Genomic DNA, 21285 nt, shown 5'->3' on the forward strand with positions numbered 1-21285 from the left:
AATTATTTCTCTCTCTTTTTTTACACAGAGGAGCAGTCAGATCTGTGCGATGCTTCATGCCTGTCCATATTTGGCTGCCAGGAAACTTGGCAGAATGACGCCATAGAAAAATATGACTCCTGAGAATTCAGCAGCTTAGTCAATTTTCCAAATTCTCAGGATGTATTTGCGGCCCAATCAGGCTGATCCCAGTCTACCCGTTCGTACACGGAATCCTCCCTGATCGGGGATCTTAGTAAATTTCCCACTAAGTGCCCCTCATGATACTTCATCCTGCCACACAAAGTGGTACTTCTAGCTGATGTACCTGTAGAAAGAGATGCCGTAAGAAAGCCCAGGTAGTTCATTGTCATTAAAGATATAGATATTACTACTGTTGCAGTTTTATGATGGGATCATCATCTATGCACATCTGCCCTAAGTGTCAGTTATGCCTGAAAATCCAATCCTTTTGGCTAAGAGTCCATACATTGGCCTTGTATAATCTAGTTAATTACCTTCCGTTTACCCCTGAATGGACCATTTTTCTAAGACACCCCAAGGTCACAGGATATCTCATGGGGGTCGAAAGCTATTATTAATACTAAGTTCCGCAGCCCCCCAAAAAGTGGGACTTCAAGTGTGGACTCACACAGGAACGCCTCCCTTTTCTCTGTAAAGCAAAACTGTTTTATTTACTCCACATAGACTCGGTAGAAGCTTCCTTGAATAAAGAACTTTGGCAAAGTTATATTTTATCTCTTAGTCTACACAAAACAATTACTTATTAAATGTATTGCATCTACGTTATGGTATTTACCATGACTGGTAGCCAATGGTCCCCCTATAAAGATGGTATACAATAATTATATGTGGCGTGTCCCTCATCACAAACAATGTCTCAATTTTTTGCCTCTATGTTACCATAGCTGTGATTGGTTTTAACATGGTGTTATTCCTGCTATTTGTACATATGTAATCCATCCATTCTCAGTAATACCATGCATTCTTAGATTCAGAGTCTTTCAATAAAAATATTTTTGAAAAAAAAAGACATAGATATTAAATAATGATCACATGAAGTCAGGTTTTCAATCCTCTATCCTCACTTGCTCAGTGGGATTCAGTCGTAATGTCAGTGACAGGGCACCAGTAAAGTCTATGGCCTTAGAACTTATCACAGAATGTGGGGACTATTACTAACAAGCAGAGAGGATTGGTTGAACCGAAGCATGTCATGGGTCACATGAGTAATCAGTCAGCAGGCACTAGTATAATCAGGAACAAGCAAGGTCATTAACAGGTACACAATAAACTAATAACTAACAGGGAGTTAAAGTGCAGAATATCTGTTGCTCAGTCCCCACAGTTGGCCTTAAGGTGGGTTTCATTTCAGCAGCTTGTTATACCAGTTTTAAATAACACATTATGAGCTTAAGAGAAAAGAAATTACATTTGTCATCTAAAATAATGGTGCAGTTATAACCATGAGAAACTTTAGGTTTGTTTTTAGATTTCCATCTGTTAGCAGCAACCAGCAGAATACCGTATTTATAGTCTATATACTTTAGATAGAATCTGTTTAGCAACATAAATAAATGGTCAGCATAAGATGGCTGCTCATATGGACAGAGGCAGTATATTACACACTCACCTTTGTACATTCTCTTCAAGTGATTTTAACTTCAGTTCATCTTCCTCACACTGTCGCTTTCTTGCTTCTTCCTCTTCCACTGTGCCGACCGGTGCTCCTTGCATAAGCCATTTTTCTCGGAGAGATTTAGACTGAAAGTACACAAGACCAGCTTATGAAACACAGTATTCCTTCACTTTGTAGAAACTCTTGTTTTAAACAGAAGATACTATAGAAAAATAAAACATTGTGCAATTTAGGGAAAACATTTCTAGTGAAAGTAAATATAGTACTGACATGTTCCCCCAAGTAGCTGTGAATTATTTATTAATTATTATATCACAATTGTTTACAGAATAGTATAGCAAGATTAATTAAAAGTCAAGCAAGTAAGTAGACCAAATGTTTAACAGGGAATTCACTTAACCCCAGTAATATACTGGGCGTGAAAAATATGTTAGCCATGGCCTTTAGTGCAAGGTGAGCGCCCTCACCTTGACAAAGAGGCATGTTTGGTAGAGACGTTTTGATGTTGATTTAAATACATATTTACCACTTACACCAGTCTCCTGAGTGCCACTGCTACCATCCACATTGATGCACTGCAAGCTCACAGGGGGCACCGGAGCAATTGTCCAGGCTAAGTGGATTGCCAGGCCAGAACACACCATCAACACTGTTCTCTCCGTAGCAGGAAAATCCAACATAAAGTAACGGCTCTATAGGAAATCCTCAGAGCTGCTGTGTTGGATGTCCCTGGCTATGGAGAAAGGAGGGGCTTTCAATAAATAAATAAAGGCCAAATACTGTAAAGGCCAATGTATTGTAATGTATGCTGTCAATTTGCATACAATGTATTGCATTTGATCCCATTCACCGCTGTGGGTCTGATAAATCCTTGCTGCAGCACTGACAATCTATGGATCTGATCCGATTTGCAAGGGACAGTACATTGGAATTGGAATTAATGCTTTGAGTGCCAACGTTGCTGTGAGAGATATGCAAAATACCCACTAAATATGCCAGTCTCGCTCACATGTTGTTGTTTTTTTGTTGTTGGGGGGAGGGGTGTAATAACTAAACCACATTAACTAAAGTGTTTCATTTTTCTCAACTGCGGCCCTGGCATTTTTAACAGATATTTTGAACATCCCTCACAGCAACGTTGGCACTCAAAGGGTTAAATGGAATACGATTTGACACTTTTCACATGATTTATTGGCCCAATGCATAAAATGGTCTAGGAAAGGGAAGAATCGTACCAGTGTATGACTATCTGTAAAAAAAATTAAAAATATTTGCATTTCTAAAGGAACAACTAATATTGGAGGTAATGCCATAGAGACTGATCTGTGTTATCACAAAATTGTTATACCTTTCATTTCTGATATGAAGCTAGATACTACATAACCTTGTAAACCCACAGAATTTTTGTAAATCATTACTATATTCTGAATTTTAAAATAATTGTTCATTTTGTAGTTCCAGTTAATTGTATTATTGTGTTTCATTAGATTTTTATTCTTAAAATTAATGTTAGCTATGGAGTAAGGATTCATTTTTGTAGCAATTATCTGGTTTAAAAAGAAATAAATAAAAAAAATCTAAAAATAAGTGCGAAAGCATGTTACCATGACAACACTACACAGTAATGTAGCTTTGAATGCTAAGATTTAAAGTGACCAACTTACAATTTTGCTGCTTAACTCAAACCTGACCTATGTTATGTATACTCCATCCTTGTGTTTTGTGTTACACCCCAATCCTCTCTGCGTATCTCAGCAGGTGGGAGGTGGAGGATGACATACACCATGGGATTGGAAGTGTGGCATTTGCCTGTAACATCACAGTGTAACACTGACATGCAGGAGCAGAGACCAGCTAACATGTAAGAAACAGCCAGGCGCTTCTCATTCCACTCTGCGTGTGGGCACTGGATGAGTAACATTTTACCTAGGTTTACATTTTAGCAATGTTGCTTCTGGCCTAGGTGCCCTTAAAAAAATTGGTATACTCGGAGACAATAAAATACAATCAGGAAACAGGGATAAAAGCTTCAGAAAAAAACATAGTATGCTACACAGACACCAAATATATGTGCACAATCCTGATAACTGCTAGGTAAGTACTCTAACTCGCTTCTCCCACCACCCTAGAATTTACTTGACTCTAAACTATCCTTAGTGCCTAACCCTAAACCCCCCCAAGCCTAACCTTAACCCCCTTAGCAGCTAACCCTAAAGCTGGGTACACATATATACAATCGTCGGGCCAGTCTTCCGATCTGTGATGAACGGCCGTTCGATTGTATAGGTGTGTACGCTGTCCCGACTCCCTCTGTACGAGCAATAAACGTCCAAAAACGGTCTTGTCTGTCCTTACTCGATCGTTCGAAGGTTCAGTGCTATTTAATATTCATCCGACAGGACGGTCTCATATCAGAACAAAAGTGCAGTGTGTACGCATGTTCGATCAATATGCTGCCCATTCTTGCGATTATACTGCCAAAGCTGGAACGCCCAGGTGGGCGTTCCGTAGCTGCATGATCTCTCCTACAGCACAAGAAGCGTTCACCTCTCCCCATGTATATTTAAAGAAATAATCCTAATATACATGCACCCCATCTTTATAGCAGGTCACCGTATCTGTCCCTAGTCAACCTGCCGGCTGCTATAAAGATGAGAAAAGCGTCTACAGTCAGCCGGCAGGGTGACTATGGACAGATATGGCAAACTGCTATAAAGACGGGTACTCGACTACAGTCAGATTGCTGTATCTGTCCATAGTCGCAAGAAAACAGGGATTGTATATATGTGTACCCAGCTTAACCCTCCCCCTCAACAGCTTACCCCTTATATTGCCTGTGTTTTTGTGACACTGCTCTTAGTTTAGCCAGCCTTTGACCTAAGTTAGTGAAGGTTATTTAGTTTGATAATACTGAAGCAACAAAAAATATCCATATTCTTAGATTTTGGCTGTTTTTATTACTTTTTTAATACTTTTTCAAAATCAAGAGAGGTAAATACAGATACAAAAATATAATATGGGGTTTGGCACACCTCTAGCAAATTGTGATGTGTACTGTGGCATTCTAAAGAGATGAGACATCTACAAAAAGGCTTGCCTACAGTCGCCTCACACACTTTCTTAATGCCTACAACTTATTGGACCCACTTCAGTCAGGCTTTCGCTCTCAACACTCCACAGAGACAGCACTGACTAAAGTAGTAAATGATCTGGCCACTGCTAAATCCAAGGCCATTTTTCTCTTCTTATTCTTCTAGATCTCTCGGCTGCCTTCGACACTGTTGACCATTCTCTTCTCATACAAACACTACAATCCCTTGGTCTTCAGAATACAGCCCTTACTCACATCTCAATCCCTCATTTCTGTTCCAGCTTCTAACTCCAGACAACTTTTTAATACCTTTAAATACTTTCTGACAGGGTTGGAAAAAAAAAACAGATTTTAAACAAAAACAAAACACACTGAAGTCATGGGTTCAATTCAATTCTCACCATGGCCCTAACTGTGTGGAGTTTGTATATTGTCCCCGTACTTACGTGGGTTTTCTCCAGGTACTCCAGTTTCCTCTCGCAATCCGAAGCATTGTAGTTTTCAGGGGGATGCCAAAAACCCTACCACTGGCCCTGTCTGCCTAATAGGGGGAAGGGGAGTAATTATGGGGCATAGAGAAATTAGTTCCCCCACCTCTGCATGACCACTTTATGCCCTGCTGGTAGGTTAATTAGCTTCCAACAAAATAAACCCAAGAATGAATGTGTGTGTACATGTGCTAGGGAATATACAGTACATTATAAACTCTACTGGGGCAGGGACTGATGTGAATGTTCAAATATTCTCTGTAAAGTGCTCCGGAATATGTATGCGCTATATAAGAAACTATCAATAAATAAATGGTTTAAACCATTTGTTTTTAGTTTGTTTAAAACAATTTTTTTTACATTAATATTTTAATGAAAGAAAAAATGTAATCCCATTTGTTATAATAATACTGTGAAACATTGCTATGTACAGTATTTGAAACATCTATTATCTTCTAGAAGGTGCTAAATAAATAATGCTGCTTTCACATTGCAAAACCTGCTCAGACCAGGTATTTAAAACGGTTTTTGAAACGGGTCAGAACAAGTTTAACCCCTTTCACACCGCATGTAAATACCTGGTCTAAAGCAGGTTTGCGGTGTGAAAGCTATTGTGAAAAGCGGTAAAGCCCCCCCCCCCCCGTACGCTCGGAGAGACGGCGCTGAGACACAGGCAGCAGCAGCGGTGCAGCTGATGGAGAGCGGGCAGGGGGGCGCATGGTGAGGTGGTGGGGGCATCACCTCACCATGCTCCCCCCTGCCCGCTCTCCATCAGCTGTACTGCTGGCTGCTCTCCATCCCTCTCATCATCAGCACACCCTGCGCTGCTGCTGCCAATGTCGGACTGTCTCTCAGCACAGTCTCTTCCACCACCACCCCACCGCAGAGGCAGCGGGACATCCACATCGTGCTCCCGCTGCCCGCACTCCGCTGCTGCCCCGCTCCGGAACTGGGGAGACAGCCGTCCGCACCTCAGCCAGAGCCGCCCATCCCCACTCACCTCCTCGGCGCAGTGCAGCAGCCCCCACTCTCACCCCGGGCAGGGCAGGACACAGTGCCCCGGAGTTGCAGGGACCCCCTGCCCCCAGCGCGACCATTCCCTTCCCTGCGCTGGGGGGGGGGGGGGGGGAGAGAGGAGAATACCGTTTCAGACCCATTCTATGCAGCAAATAAACGGGTCTGAAACGGGTAGGACCCTCCATATTTACCGTTTCCAAAAACCGTTTTTTTTGGAAACGGTAAAATCACTCAGCACCTTCACACATTACCGTTTTGAAACGGTAAAAAAACGGCAATAAAACGGTAAATATGTGCGGTCTGAAAGGGGCATAAGAAATACAGATAGAGCCTGGCTCATCCTGACTAAGTTTCTGCACCTAGGCGACCAGAAAATGCTTCCTTTCATCTATTTTTCTCAGCTGCAATACAATAGAGAGAACAATACAGCAAGGGGATTAGTGTGACTGGTCTTTCTCAGTTAATCCTATTAAAGGCTAAGAAGAAAGAGGCTACATCTGTAAAATCTGAATGGTTGCTATAGGCAACATCCCAATTGCAATACAACTCCCATTTTAGTAAATTAACCCCTAACAATTCAAAGTTATTATCCTTCGATATGATTTATTCTTTCAATAAAACCAATTTTTGAATTTTAACATAATTAAAATATGCAAAAGTACTTTTCAGAGAAACACACAAACACAAAAAATGAAGGGATTAAGCATTAGCACTGGCACTAAAGGTTTTGAATAAAAACACAAGTTTAGATGCCTTTTCAGTTCCCTGTCTGTTTTGACGCTTCGAATGAACTAAACTAAAAGAAGAAAACAAATTATTTGTATACAAGTCGAAGATGATTCAGCATTTAGAAGTTTCTCAATAATGGCAAATACATTAGTTTTAATGAATGTTGGGTGAGAAGCTTGATGCTCAGCAGACTTAGCACCTCATTTATCTGAATCACTTCCCCAAATATCTGTTGTGTGTGTTTTACTGCATTGGTTCAGCTTACTTAGATAAAGTCCACAAGCAACAAGAATGTGGAATAACACCAGGGGTTCCCATACAATAGGATTTTTTTTTAAGATGTCACGGTGTCTGTAGTCACAACATGAAAAAAAAACAATCTTTTTTTAAAATAACTATTTAGTTTAAATCATGGTTTAAACCAAAGTGGTTTAAACCAGCCAACTCTTATTTCTGACTTTTCTCACAACCAACCCACCGGCTAATATCAGTGCCCAAGATCTTGCTTCCTATATTAAGGACAAGATTGATAGGATCGCAAATGAAATGACATGCTCCTTCTCAGCCAGCAACCTGTTGAATTCCTTCCCTGAACCCTTCAGCCACCTTCTCTTCATTTGATCCCACAAATGAAGATTAAGGGGGGTATTCAATCGCCGGTGACCATCTCCCACGGAGGAGATGGCCGCCGGACCCTATTCAATGAAGTCTTCCCCGACAGCATTGAGCAGGGTTTCTCGGCACACTTCACAAGCATTCGGGCTCGTTCTGCCTAGAACTCGCAGCCACGCCCACTTCTGGTCCCACTGCAGGCGGAACATTGAATCCCGCCTGCATGTTCTCGGTTGAGCTGACCGAGAACACGACGCGTTAGAGCAAGCTTGACCGCCGTGACCTACACATTGAATACCCCCTAAGTATCTACACTCTTCTCATCTTCCTTCTTTTCTTAACTCTCCTTTTGATCCTATAACCTCATAAATCAGTAGAGCTCTGCTTCCTCCTCTTGATCTTAGGCAGTTGAGAGTACCCCTGTCACTCGCTGCTCTGCCTAGTAGAATATTCAGCAGTGAATATTCAGGGAGACAGAGGGGTAGGGGGCATGGCCTGAAGCTCACAGAGTGGTAGCCATGCCCCCACAGTTGCAAAAATTGGGGCATGGCTTTGTGGGAGTGCCACAATCATAAGCCACATCCCCTAACATCAGGGCCGCTTCATCTCAATTAAAAGTTGGAAGGAATGTACATCTGTTTGTTTATCTCAAAATATATCCCAGCTCGAACTCTGCTTTGCACTCTGCTTTTTATTGGTAACTCCATCCTTTTTAACTTTTCATAACTTTCATCAAATGCCTCTAATTATAGTATTCTTATATACTGCACTGCTAAACGACATGGAACATTGTGATTCCTGCCATCCCAAACAGACACCGAAAAGATTCACGAAGTGGCAATAATTTAACTATTTACTGTAATTGACAGAAGGGTACTGCTATATCACCCATTTTCATTAGTCATAGGAATAAATCATTTAAAGGTATCTTTTTTTTTTACTTTTGGAAAAACAAATGTAGGTAAAGCCTGAAATCAGGGAAAATAAGCATTCTCAGAACAAAGATTTACAATGTTAATCCTAGTTAACATCCTTGGAAAGACTGCAAAATGTGAGGTCAGGCAGGAAGGCAGCTGGCCGAGTCTGGGAGTACACCCCGTTTCTGTAGAGAGTAAACTAAACATGATCAACCTGTTCTTTTAGCTTACAGTGTTCAGGTTATTATGTTCTACACTGAATGTTAATTGGTTGCCAGGATTAAGTGATAAATAGCAATATTAGACTGAAACTCCTATGCTACTTTCATCAGGTTTTTAAAGGATAAATTCCCCACATTCTCAATATGCTTCAGAACTCTGAGTTTAAAGGTCAAAGTATGAACAAGCCAGATGCATCTCCTGCATGGCCACCTATCGAAGCTTTAAAGGATGTGTTTTAGGGATGGCCAACGACCATCAATGACTCAAAATCATTGATGGTTTATGGCCGATGTAGAATAGTTTTGCCATCGATGGGGGAGAACCAGATGGTTTCCCTCCATCGTTGTCAAGCATAAACGTCAAGCATAGCTCTACCCCTGACACAAATGAAGCCCCCCATCCTTGTGTTTTCAATGGCCCACAGGCCAATCAGTCAAATAAAATGGATGACTATAGATAGGTAAAAACATTGATGGTCATCCACTGCATAGTATGCCATCCCTAAAGTTTGCATTGTTAAATAGAGTTGTCACAGAGATGTTATACAGACTCCCTCCCTTTGCAATCTCTTGTCTGCCTGTACTGCATCATCTCAGCGCTGACACTGTGCTTAATACTGCACGCCTCTAATACACATGTGCAGGGAGAATAAGAAACAGGTGATGCTGAGATTTCAAGACTTAGCATGTGAGAGCAGAAAAAAGATTGGGCATGCCTACATTTTAGAAAGAGCATCTGGATGTGACAGCTACACTGAGTGTGGGCATAATGCTATCTTTTTCAGGTGGCATTAGGTGTCATTAGCCAAACTCAACTTTACTTAATAAATTGCATCGTCACCACAGTGGGCTATGATGGTGGTGTTGTTAGAGAAAATGAAGGCACTGCTTGAGAGTTCTCTGATTTCTTCACAGACTTTCTATTTTACAGAGGAGGAGAGCTAGTATCCCCTTTTCCAGAGCAATGTAGTAGCTTTGTGGATCAATGCTGATGACAGATGTGTTGCTTACTGTTCAAAGTCTTTCTATTTTTCCTCATCTTGCGATGGACCGCTGCCACAGGTGATGGCTTACTCACTACACTCGATGATCTCAGGTCTCCCTGCTTTCATCTCCTTCTTTGGAATACTCGCTGTGCCCTCACTGGCTCCACAGCTGCTATTCTCTGGTATGGGCAGAGCTGTGTCCATGCAAATCACCTGTGTCCATGTATTTCACCTAGCTACGTGCTTTGTCATGGAAGCAACACATCTATACTCAACATCAATTTAGAGAAGACACTTAGGTGTAATGACAAGGTAAAAACAAAATCAATACAGAAACCGGTATTATATACCAAGAAGACAGGAGATTATGCTGTAATGTCCTATTCTCCTGTGCAGATAATTTGCTTCTACTAACATCTAGTTTTATAACTGGTTAACACATAAATACTTATTGTCCGCTATTATTTAATCACATACTACCATATCTATACATCCCCCTTTAAGGAATACTTAATGCACTATGATCCTTTTCCTTTTCTTTAATATGATATTCATACCCTATTGTGCCTAGCAGTGGGTTAGTGGGGAATGCCTAGGTAAATAAATACACAAATATATATGTATACAGCACTTACGCGGCACAGCGACATTTATGGAAATAAATACTCCACATTGTAAATAATTTCAATGTTTCAATGCCTGCATGAAGTTGTGTGTGTGTGTATAGCTGCAGCAGAGCAGACAATGCTGTCCTCATCCCCCTCTCATCCACCAACCACTCACCATAGAACACTGAGGCCTGCTGCTGCTCCTCTTAGAATAAGGGTGCCAGAGGTTTGCCTGCTTGGTCCTTGGCTATATGCAGCGGGCTCACTGCATTAACCAGGAACCTCACCATTCAGGGGAATCCTCGTCATCCTCTGACAGTGAGGATTCCCCTGGAACATAGATTAGGACGAGTGGCCGGGGAGGGGGTTAAACGGAGAGGATGCCATGTTTTCTGTGATCCTCGCTGAAAACAATCTATCCTCACCATAAAAACCCGCTCACTGGCTGTATTGAATACACCTGCATTGAATACACCACATCCTGCTTGCTGCAGCTTGCTTCTGCCACCCAACCAACCGCAGCGTACAGTAATAACAACTATTGCTGCACTAGTAACCCCCGGATCCGCCTATGAGTGTGGTCTTGTATTTGCAAACAATTGCAGACATGTAGCCTTGGGGAGAGAAAAAGTCTTGAGCGATAAACTACCAACCAATCAGCTTCTAATGTTTTTGTCCTTTTCCTGTCCTTGGGAGCAAATTTCTGAAGTAAATATTACATTTGCTCCCACCCAGTACCATATTTTTATTCCATCCAAGCAACTAGTTGGATGGTTGGAGGAAAGTTGGTCTGATGTGTGGCCAGCATTACTGTGACATGGCAGTTAAGAGCTGATTGGCTGGTTTATCACTCTCCAAGGCTTCCTACATCTCGCCCCCACAACAGATATATGTCAATCCAACTAGAACCATTTTCTGGAGCTTGAAGGCAAAATTCAAGGTGATGACTGTTGCCAGCTCTACCACATTACTTCTGATTGGCTGATGCACTGCTGTCAACTTTTTTAAAACAAAAGATAGTGAGAAGCACATGCTGTGCTAGAAGAGTTTTTTTTTATCTGACTAAATCAAAATAGGGAATACATCTTGTTCAAGCAAAATAATTGGTATAAAACATGGGAATAAGGGTATATTGGCACATATGTTACTATAGGACATATGTATTAAGCCTGGTAAAGTGATAACGTGGTGACAATGCACCAGCCAATTGGCTCCTAACAGGGATGGGTCATAGGGTCAACTCACTGAAGGTCGACATACATTATGGTTCACGGGGCTTAGGTTCACACTTGAAATAGGTCGACATGGCTAAGGTCAACAGGGTCAGAAGGTCGACACAAGCATTAACTAGTGCAGCGGATGATACATTCCTCAGCTGTGCTAGCTAAGTGGAATTGACAATTTGTGTTTGTTTGCTGTGATATTGGTGAAGGGGAATAAGGAACCCTTTATTTATTCTACTAAATACGTTGCAGTTTGTGCACTTTATCATATTTTTTTGTTATTGTTATATTGTTTTAGCAACACAAGCATTAGGTCGACAATGGGAAGGTCAACAGAAAAAAGGTCGACATGAGTTTTTCAAGTTTTTTTTGTCCCGAATGTCGACATAGTTGACATGGACACCATCTAAGTGTACCGCGTCCCCTCGCAGGGTTTGCTGCATTCGCCGTTCTTCAGGCACGATGCATCACTGTGCTCGGCGCACATTATATTCTCCCACCATGCCATAGTGGATGGTAGGGCTAAAAAAAGTGAAAAAACTCATGTCATCCTTTTGACTGTCGACCTTCCCATTGTCGACCTAATGTTTGTGTTGACCTTCTGACCCTGTCGACCTTAGCCTTACTGTTATTTTTCAAACACTGATTGGCTGGTACGTTATCACCTTCCACTTTATCCCCGCTTAGCCATGCCAGCAAATGTGGATTTATTAGTAAACTCCTTTGACTTTGAGTGCAACTGCAGCCAACTCAGCATCAGTCCCTATGTGCCTATTGCGCACAGCACTCCTACATAACGCACAAAGTACTATTCCTTGCCAAACCAACACAATTACAAATAGCTAATATTGTGGTACATCCTGACCCCGGTATTGAATAGTACACGCCATACATGATGCTCCCCAGCCTAAAAACTGTTGCCCTAAAATTGTGACAACCACCACTGCTGCCTACTGTTTAGATGCTGTCTTTGTTTCGTTTTTTTTTTTTAAGTGTTTTACTATTTTTGTTACTTTTCCCATTTCTTTTATTGCTGTAATTTCCAAATTACAATGTACAGCAGCTTCTATTTGTATCCATCTAGCCCAGGAAAGGCGCAGATGTTCTACAACCTCTGTTGCAAAAAAACAGTAGAATTATTGTATTTATTAAAATGTATGATTTCTCTGTAGGTGTCACTGTATTAGATAACTCACTTCCATCTACCTGCCAGGCCTACCATGACAAAATTGCATGATGGGTAATAAAAGGATTGGCCAACTTGTTCCCTATTCCTATTATTGTATGACTTTTTTAATTGAACCATAACAATGCCTCTATTTGATATATTTGTCCACCCCCACTGAAAAACTTAAACAGCACTGGATGCATCAATTCATTGAGAGTATAACTGAAAAATAATAATAATAATAATAATAATAATAATAATAATAATCTAATAATAATAATGAAATGAATACTATACCATTCATATTGGGAAAACACACAATAGATAATACTATAATGTAAACATAAACATCACCTATCATATTTTACATGCAAAAAAACCAAACAAACAACCTATTAACCTGAGAATCATTAATTGTGCTGTTAGATGAATAAATAATACAAAACTGCTTTCATACAAAAGCCTGACTTGGAATTTTTCCAAGACAGAATCCTCCTCCATTGACAACGCGCCACTATAGAGACTCATGTAACCAACATGTTCAGCATAACATGGATGGAGAGAGAAAGTGCCTCTCCCTGGCAGCTAGCTCTTACCTTTAGGTGTTGCAATTGGAGAATCTGGTCTTCGAGCTGCTGCCTTTTGTCCTCAATTGCAGCCTGTCGTTTCCTTTTTTCCTTTGCGAGAGAAAGAAATAAAATGCAGAATGAGTACATGCACGCTCTGGTTCCTATTTCAGCAGCTGTTACCATGTGCTGGCAGTGCTCTCCCAGTGCTGGGGATAATACATGTTATCATGAGGATAACTGCTGCACACTGACTGACATACAGTACAGTGAATCCCTCTAGTTCTATCACTGATAGCTGCTACACTCCCAGTTTAAAGGAACATTCATATTTTATTTTACAAGCACTGTTCTTTTTATTATTACATAACTGGTGTAATGATCCTAAATAATAACACTTTGTTATTTGATTCAGGGACAGTATAATGTACATTACTGCAATGGCTTTTTCTGTCTACTGTCTATGAAAAGACAAAGATCTAATCAAATGGCTACAGACTGGTCTGCATAGAGATGCAATCATAAAACAACAGTGTAGATATCAATAATGCCAGTATACACATTAATAATGCATGACGATAAAACACGAAAACAAAATTAAAATAAACATAAACGATATTAGCAGATATAATTGATGCACTGGGTGTGGCTGTCTGTAGTAACTAAGGACAACACCCTGGGCTTATTAACTCAGGTATTATGAGTGTGTCTACACAGCAAATAGGACACGCATAATATGCTGCCTAAATGCCAATGTCAACAGGTTCTGCTGACTTTGTGTTTGGGTGTAATTAAAACAAGAACCCGTGCACTGATCTTGCATTCCTGACTTAAGCCCCGTACACACGGGGGAGATATATTGCTCAGCCATATATTGCTGAGCAATATATGGCTGAGCAATATATTGCTCAGTTTCTCGTTTTCATCAGCGACCAGAGATGGTCGCTGATGAAAAAGAAACTGCCGGGGGAGCCCGGCAGTGGTAATCAGCTGGTTGCAGGAGCATGTTCCTGCGACCAGCGATCACTACAGGGGTAAAAACGGGAGCGTGCACCCGGCAATATATCGCTTAGCGACCATATTTCCCGCGATATTGTACAAAATCGCCCCCGTGTGTACGCACTATTACACACAGCCTTTATAGATTTATGTTATTAGTAATAGGCAGCCTGATAAATCCGGGAACCGCACAGGGTGGCTCTCTGACATTCACTGGGGCCCCACTTTCCTCAGGGCAAATGAAGTGATTATAGTTAATTAATGAATGAGAGACCGATCGGTAATAACAGAGGCCTGTTAATCAGCATTATACGTTCTAACAAATAAATATGACAACATAGTCTGAAGGAAGTGGAGACATCTAGTGTAGGTTGGGATGGCCATCTATTGCACCATCACTGGCCTACAGACTCTGGGGGGGGGGGGTACATTTACTTAAGTTCAGGTTTACAGAATTGTAGATGTTGGCCATAGTAATCAACCTGACCTCTCACCTAATCACCTCCTCCCACTCCCGTGTCCAACACTTCTCTTGCGCTGCCCCCCTGCACTGGAACAACCTCCCGCCACTTATCAGGCTTTCTGATTCCCTTACCTCCTTCAAGCGCACCCTCAAAACCCACTTCTTCCGACTAGCCTATCCCTCCTCCTCCTAACCTCTTTCGCTCCTCCTATCCTGTTTACCCTACCTCTCCATCCGTTCCCATCCGTTCCTACTTATGCTATTGTTTTCCGTTCGTCCACCTGTACCTCCTTTTAGTCTGTTAACTCTTATGAGTAGGGCCCTCCTGGAATTACTCAAGTCTCCCAGCGTTACCCTCTTCCCAAGTAATGTGGCCGATCCGAGAGAATCAGAGAGGTCAAGAGCTGCAATTTTCTCATATATATCTACATTTAAGGATTCTTTGGCTCATGTTCACTTTGTTTGTTTCATTATATGATAACAGATAAATTATAGAAAACTGTTAATGGATGGCAAATGGGGTTATGAGAAACTTTAAAAGACAGAAAATATGTTGCTATAGCGGGTGTAATAGAGATCCTAAGCAGTAGAACAAAATAAATAAAGTGATACAAAATTAGACTTATTTCATGTCTAATAATTCTGAAAATGTACACACAAATATATATATATATATAAAAAAAAGGGCCATGATGGTCAGTGATAAAAGGCTGCTAATATTTTGCACCTAAGCGGACTGCGGCGGTTTTCAAGATTGGGACTTACATTTCATTATACAGGTATACTGTAGCTATTAGCGATGGTATGTTGTTGTGTCTGATTGGTAAATACAGCGAGGCCATAATGTTAATTCCGTTATGCCTGTGATATAAATTATTGATGAACTCACTTATAAATGTTAAATCATACTAGATAAATACAGACATAAACACTGAAATAAAAAATGCCCCAAAGTATTCATTACAATTAGAAGCTATAAATGTCTACATATACAACGTACGGTATTAACCCCTTCACGACATTTGACGTATATATACGTCATGGCCGGGAAGTACTTCCCGACACATGACGTATATATACGTCATGACTTCAAACTGTCACTGCGTCTAGAGACGCAGTGACAGAGGGACGATGTCTGCTGTCCCTGACAGCAGACATGTCCCTGCATGCCCAGGGGGGGCTGCGATGCCGCCCCCCCGTCGGCGATCGCTGTGATTGGCTGTTCAGTGTGAACAGCCATTCACAGCGTTTTCTGTGTCACCGGCGAATAACGTTCGCCGGTGACATGCGATCGGAGGTGATTGGTGCTGTAAAGTACAGCACCAATCACCGCGGGGTGTAAGGGTGACACTGGTGTCACCCCACCTCACCCCGCCCGCCCCCAAAGGCCGTGATTGGTTCGTCGGGCCGACGGACCAATCACAGCCATGGAGGGGGGTTTAAACTAACGGTGACTGCACTGCAGACGCCATTCCGGTCTGGAATAGCGTGCAGTGCGGTCACCGTGCCCAGCTGCCGCCATATACTGACCAGAACCTTGCTCAATACTTACCTGATCACTGCTTGGGATCTTGCTTCATATTGTGACATCCTGTGCTGTGTTGTGCTGTGTTGTGCTGCTGCAGTGTCATCGAGTTAGAGAGAGAGAGATAGAGAGAGAGAGATAGAGAGGCCTAGTGACAGAGAGTGCTATATTTTGTGCTGCTGCAGTGTAATAGAGTTATAGATAGAGAGATAGAGAGAGATAGAGAGAGATAGAGAGAGAGAGATAGAGAGATAGTGACAGATTGTGCTATATATTTTTTATATAACTGACTGCTGCCACCCCTTTTGTGCTGATCAGTATAAATTAACTGATCAGCAACTTTTTGGGGGCGCAGGTTTTTTTATATATATATATATATACCTGTCAGTGCTGCTGCTGCAGTGTCATAGTGATAGATAGTGAGAGATAGAGAGAGATAGTGACAGAGAGTGATAGAGACTGCTATATTTTGTGTCTGCTGCCCCCCTTTTGTGCACCCCCAGCAACTTTTTGGGGGTGCAGGGGTTATTTTTCATATATATAACTGTCAGTGCTGCTGCTGCAGTGTCATAGAGTGATAGATAGTGAGAGATAGAGAGATAGAGAGAGATAGTGACAGAGAGTGATAGAGAGTGCTAAATTTTGTGTCTGCTGCCCCCGCCTTTTGTGCTGATCACTATATCTGAGGTGATCAGCAACTTTTTGGGGGTGCAGAGGTTTTTTTTTTTTATATATACCTGTCAGTTGCTGCCAGTTGCACTGTCAGTTGCACCAAAGGTTGTGCACCTGCTGCCCCTCACTGGTAATCAGTGTCGCATCACTGATCACCTTTTTTTTTTTGTGGGTGCTGTGGGGTCTTTTTTTAATTTTTTTTTTACACACACTGTGATTTTGTGGGTGTCCTGTGGCCACTGTGCGCTGATCAGTGACGTACATCACTGATCAGCTTTTTCGGCACAGGGTTGATCTATTTTTTTCATTTTTATCAAATTCCTGTTGCCTTTGAGCGCTGTTCAGTGACGGACGTTACTGACCAACATCTGTGCTCAATTTTTGGCGCAGGACCTTTTTTTTTTTTTTTTTTTTTTTAACCCCTTCAATTTTTTTTTTTAACCCCTTCAATTTTTTTTTTTTTTTAACCCCTTCAATTTTTTTTTTTTTGTATAAAGTATATATTTTTTTCTCTGCACTACATACACACTACACACTACATACCCCCCGGGTTGAAATAAAGTTTGTACCCCCCCTACACTATACACGTGTTGAAACATTTCACTACCAGTAACACAAAAATAAAAATGGCATCCCAAATGTCATCCCAAATGTCATCCCAAAGGTCATCCCAGTCATCCAGAAGAATGTATTCAGTGGAGGAGGCATATGCCATGCTTGCCTCTGACTCTGACACAGCCAGTGAGGCAAGCGGGGAATTTGAAGGATTCGTCTTAAGCTCCTCTTCCTCCTCTGGTGATGAGGGACCTCCTCAAAGACGCCCCCGTAGATCAGCTGAGACCCCCCCCCCAATAATTGATCTCGTATGGACCCCACCACCAGATAATTTTGAGCCCCAAGTTCCTGAGTTTTTGGCCATGCCAGGAATCCAATTTGATTCCACAGGTCTCAGAGAAATTGACTTTTTCAAATTATTTTTCTCTGATGATTTTATAAATTTAATGGTGGACCAAACTAATTTATATGCCCAGCAGTTTATTGCTCAAAACCCCACGTCATCATTTGCTAGGTGGACCCCTGTAGATGCAGTAGATATGATGACGTTTTGGGGTCTGGTGTTTCATATGGGCATAGTAAAAAAGCCACAAATTAGGCAATATTGGAGTACAGATGTTCTGTACAGCACCCCATTTTACCGTATGGCCATGCCCCGGGCTCGATTTGAGACGATCCATAAATTTATACATTACACCGATAATGCACAGTGCCCACCCAGAGATGATCCCACCTTTGACCGGCTATTCAAAGTCAGGCCGGTCATTGATCATTTCAGTGCCAAATTTGCAGAGCTATACATCCCTGATAAATGTATTAGTATCGACGAGTCCCTTATACATTTTAAAGGAAGGGTTAAATTCCGCCAGTACCTTCCCAGTAAGAGGGCAAGGTATGGCATAAAAATGTATAAGCTGTGTGAAAGCACCACAGGGTACACCCACAAGTTTAGGGTATATGAAGGGAAGGATTCAAGAATTGAACCGCCAGAATGCCCCCCCTCCCTCGTAGGTGTTAGTGGAAAAATTGTCTGGGATTTAATGCACCCCTTCCTGGATAAGGGTTATCACCTCTATGTGGATAACTTTTACACCAGCATCCCCCTGTTTAAGGCCCTTGGTTCAAGAGGTACAGCAGCTTGCGGTACTGTGCGCAAGAACCAAAGAGGCCTCCCCAAAACGCACATTGCCCAAGTACTAAGAAGGGGTGAAAGCAGGGGAATATGCACCGAAAATATGTTGTTGGTCAAATATAAGGACAAGAGGGATGTCCTTATACTGACAACAATTCATGGAGACAGTACCACCTCCATCCCTGTACGAGGTACACTGGTACCCACACCTCAAAACCAAATTGTATCCTTGATTACAATAAGTACATGGGCGGAGTGGATCTTTCAGATCAGGTACTGAAGCCGTACAGTGCCCTGCGGAAAACAAATATCTGGTACAAGAAGCTGGCCGTGTATATCATCCAGATGGCACTGTATAACGCTTACGTGCTATTCCGTTCTACCGGCCAGAGGGGGACATTTATGCACTTTCAAGAGGAAGTCATAAAGGGCCTAATATTTGGGAACCAGCAGGCAGAGGGCCCCAGTACTTCTAGTACTGGCCCCCGTATTGTACCAGGGCAGCATTTTCCCAACGAAATCCCCTCCACTGCAAGAAAGGGCAGGACACAAAAAAGGTGCAAAGTTTGCTATAAAAAGGGAATAAGAAAGGATACTATTTTCCACTGTGAAACTTGCCCCGACAAACCCGGCCTATGTATAAAGGAGTGTTTCAAAATATACCACACATCTATGGATTATTAGGTTCATCATTTCACCGTGCTTCGGGGGTCTTGCTAATGCCACATAGCACCCACCATTCATTCCACCAGAATCTGAGCTGCAAAATCCAAAAATCACTCCTTCCCTTCTGAGTCCTGCCATGCACCCAACTGGTATTTTTTGGTCACATGTGAGGCATTGCCGTACTCGGGAGAAATTGGGGCACAGACTTTGGGGTGCTTTGTCTCCTTCATTCCTTGTGAAAATGAAAAATTTTGAGCCAGAACTGCATTTTTGTGTAAAAAAATGTAATTTTTCATTTGCACTGCCCAGTTGTATCAAAATTGGTGAAACCCCTGGGGGTTTGAAATGTACACTATACCCCTAGATGAATTCCCTGAGGGGTGTAGTTTGCAAAATGGGGTCACTTGTGGGGGGGTTCCACTGTATTGGTAATGCAACATAGCACCCACCATTCATTCCACCAAAATCTGTGCTCCAAAATCCAAAAATCACTCCTTCCCTTCTGAGTCCTGCCATGCACCCAACTGGTATTTTTTGGTCACATGTGAGGCATTGCCGTACTCTGGAGAAATGGGGGCACAGATTTTGGGGTGCTTTGTCTCCTTCATTCCTTGTGAAAATGAAAAATTTTGAGCCAGAACTGCATTTTTGTGTAAAAAAATGTAATTTTTCATTTGCACTGCCCAGTTGTATCAAAATTGGTGAAACCCCTGGGGGTTTGAAATGTACACTATACCCCTAGATGAATTCCCTGAGGGGTGTAGTTTGCAAAATGGGGTCACTTGTGGGGGGGTTCCACTGTGTTGGTAATGCAACATAGCACCCACCATTCATTCCACCAAAATTAGTGCTCCAAAATCCAAAAATCACTCCTTCCCTTCTAAGTCCTGCCATGCACCCAACTGGTATTTTTTGGTCACATGTGAGGCATTGCCGTACTCTGGAGAAATGGGGGCACAGATTTTGGGGTGCTTTGTCTCCTTCATTCCTTGTGAAAATGAAAAATTTTGAGCCAGAAGTACATTTTTGTGTAAAAAAAATGTAATTTTTCATTTTCACAGCCCAGTTGTACCAAAATTGGTGAAACCCCTGGGGGTTTGAAATGTACACTATACCCCTAGATGAATTCCCTGAGGGGTGTACTTTGCAAAATGGGGTGACTTGTGGGGGGGTTCCACTGTATTGGTGCTTTGGGAGTCTTGCTAATGCAACATAGCACCCACCATTCATTCCACCAAAATCTGTGCTGCAAAATCCAAAAATCACTCCTTCCCTTCTGAGTCCTGCCATGCGCCCAACTGGTATTTTTTGGTCACATGTGAGGCATTGCCGTACTCTGGAGAAATGGGGGCACAGATTTTGGGGTGCTTTGTCTCCTTCATTCCTTGTGAAAATGAAAAATTTTGAGCCAGAAGTACATTTTTGTGTAAAAAAATGTAATTTTTCATTTTCACAGCCCAGTTGTACCAAAATTGGTGAAACCCCTGGGGGTTTGAAATGTACACTATACCCCTAGATGAATTCCCTGAGGGGTGTACTTTGCAAAATGGGGTGACTTGTGGGGGGGTTCCACTGTATTGGTGCTTTGGGAGTCTTGCTAATGCAACATAGCACCCACCATTCATTCCACCAAAATCTGTGCTGCAAAATCCAAAAATCACTCCTTCCCTTCTGAGTCCTGCCATGCGCCCAACTGGTATTTTTTGGTCACATGTGAGGCATTGCCGTACTCTGGAGAAATGGGGGCACAGATTTTGGGGTGCTTTGTCTCCTTCATTCCTTGTGAAAATGAAAAATTTTGAGCCAGAAGTACATTTTTGTGTAAAAAAAAATGTAATTTTTCATTTTCACAGCCCAGTTGTACCAAAATTGGTGAAACCCCTGGGGGTTTGAAATGTACACTATACCCCTAGATGAATTCCCTGAGGGGTGTACTTTGCAAAATGGGGTGACTTGTGGGGGGGTTCCACTGTATTGGTGCTTTGGGAGTCTTGCTAACGCAACATAG

General features: G+C 42.0%; 1 protein-coding gene across 1 annotated transcript in view; it reads right to left on the reverse strand.

Moving 5' to 3' along the window:
- LOC146074831 (paralemmin-1-like) overlaps nt 1-13553 on the reverse strand; it is a 77944-nt gene extending 64391 nt beyond the window's left edge. Inside the window, exons 1-2 of the mRNA XM_083183364.1 lie at nt 13296-13553; nt 1634-1764 (exon numbers count right to left, since the gene is read on the reverse strand). Of these exons, the coding sequence (XP_083039490.1) occupies nt 1634-1764; nt 13296-13451 (287 nt within the window). The 5' untranslated portion in view covers nt 13452-13553. The remainder of the gene's footprint in view (nt 1-1633; nt 1765-13295) is intronic.
- Between the last annotated feature and the right edge of the window lie 7732 nt (nt 13554-21285).

This window comes from Crinia signifera, chromosome 1 (assembly GCF_055691185.1).
Source record: "Crinia signifera chromosome 1, ASM5569118v1, whole genome shotgun sequence".
Taxonomy (NCBI): Eukaryota; Metazoa; Chordata; class Amphibia; order Anura; family Myobatrachidae; genus Crinia; species Crinia signifera.